Raw genomic sequence first — 1,169 nt, 5'->3', positions numbered from 1 at the left:
CAGCCACTGCATTCCGGATTATCCGGATTTTTGAATTCAAAAGAGGCAACACGTTTACAGACAGCAGTTAACAATTTCATGATTTCATAGTCAGTGCCATGTTCCATCAACACTGTACTTAAAGTCTGCATAAACCACGAACCTTTGTCTTCATTCCTGATTGACGGATGTTTATTATACGACGAATGGAAAACCAACATATCTGCCATAATTGGAATTTTGGGTGACTTTCTTTCAGATTCTGTTTCCGCAGCATCGTTTTTTTCGACTCCAACATCAATCTTACTTCCACGACATGCTTGAATAAAGATTAATTTAGGTACTCCTGTTAGAGATGGACAGCGATCGGGTCTCAGGCAAGAAAGCAATTCGTCTAGCTCAACTTTACCTTCGTATCCACATATGATATCGTTTTTACCACCATGACTCAGAATTGCACAAACAAAGCAATCAATATTAATTTTAGGATTGTTTAGGTCAAATTCTTCCAAAGCCCCGAGCATTTCTTTGGCTGTAAAATCTTTACATATGTTGATATCATCTTCATGAAAACCAAGATTTTCTAAAGCCCTTTTTAAATGTTTTGTGTCTTTCGATGAGCCGTGACGAGTTTGAAGTTTTGGGTCACTGAAATTTTTCATGTTGAAGATGTAGGCAACACCTCGCTTTTCATGTGTCATGTCATATTTTTCGAAACATTTCATTAAATCTTCCTCAGTTGGTAAATGGAACTGAGCGCCTGTACTACCATTTACACTTACAGCGTCCATAGTAGTCGATGCAGCAATGCGACAAGCTGAATCTAGTTCCTGTTAGATATATCATTCCCGTCATCTCACCCGATTAAAATCAGATTATTATTTAATGCGCATGCGTTAACGAAATCCAACTCTTGGCTTCAAAGTGAAAGCATAGCTGAAAATAATTTTCGGTGAAATATCCCCGAGAACTACGTTAAGGGTACACGTGTCTGTGGAGTGCTCAGCCACTTGCACGTTAATTTCACGAGCAGGCTGTTCCGTTGATCGGATCAACTGGAACCCTCGACGTCGTAAGCGACGGAGTGCCAACAATGCAATCCAGTGCAACTGATAAATTACACTAGATTTAGGAATTTAATTATTTTACAAACAAAATTTTCTGCTTATAGCAGAACTACATAAGAATCT

At 38.7% G+C, this 1,169-nt stretch overlaps 1 protein-coding gene across 1 annotated transcript in view; it reads right to left on the bottom strand.

Moving 5' to 3' along the window:
• The window catches only part of LOC106878727 (caspase), a 2,984-nt gene extending 1,821 nt beyond the window's left edge, over nt 1–1,163 (bottom strand). The window contains exon 1 of the mRNA XM_052977489.1: nt 5–1,163. Coding sequence (XP_052833449.1) covers nt 5–770 — 766 coding nt within the window. The 5' untranslated portion in view covers nt 771–1,163. The remainder of the gene's footprint in view (nt 1–4) is intronic.
• Between the last annotated feature and the right edge of the window lie 6 nt (nt 1,164–1,169).

The sequence above is a fragment of the Octopus bimaculoides genome, chromosome 28 (assembly GCF_001194135.2).
Source record: "Octopus bimaculoides isolate UCB-OBI-ISO-001 chromosome 28, ASM119413v2, whole genome shotgun sequence".
Lineage (NCBI taxonomy): Eukaryota > Metazoa > Mollusca > Cephalopoda > Octopoda > Octopodidae > Octopus > Octopus bimaculoides.
This window is presented reverse-complemented; position numbering and strand designations above follow the sequence as displayed.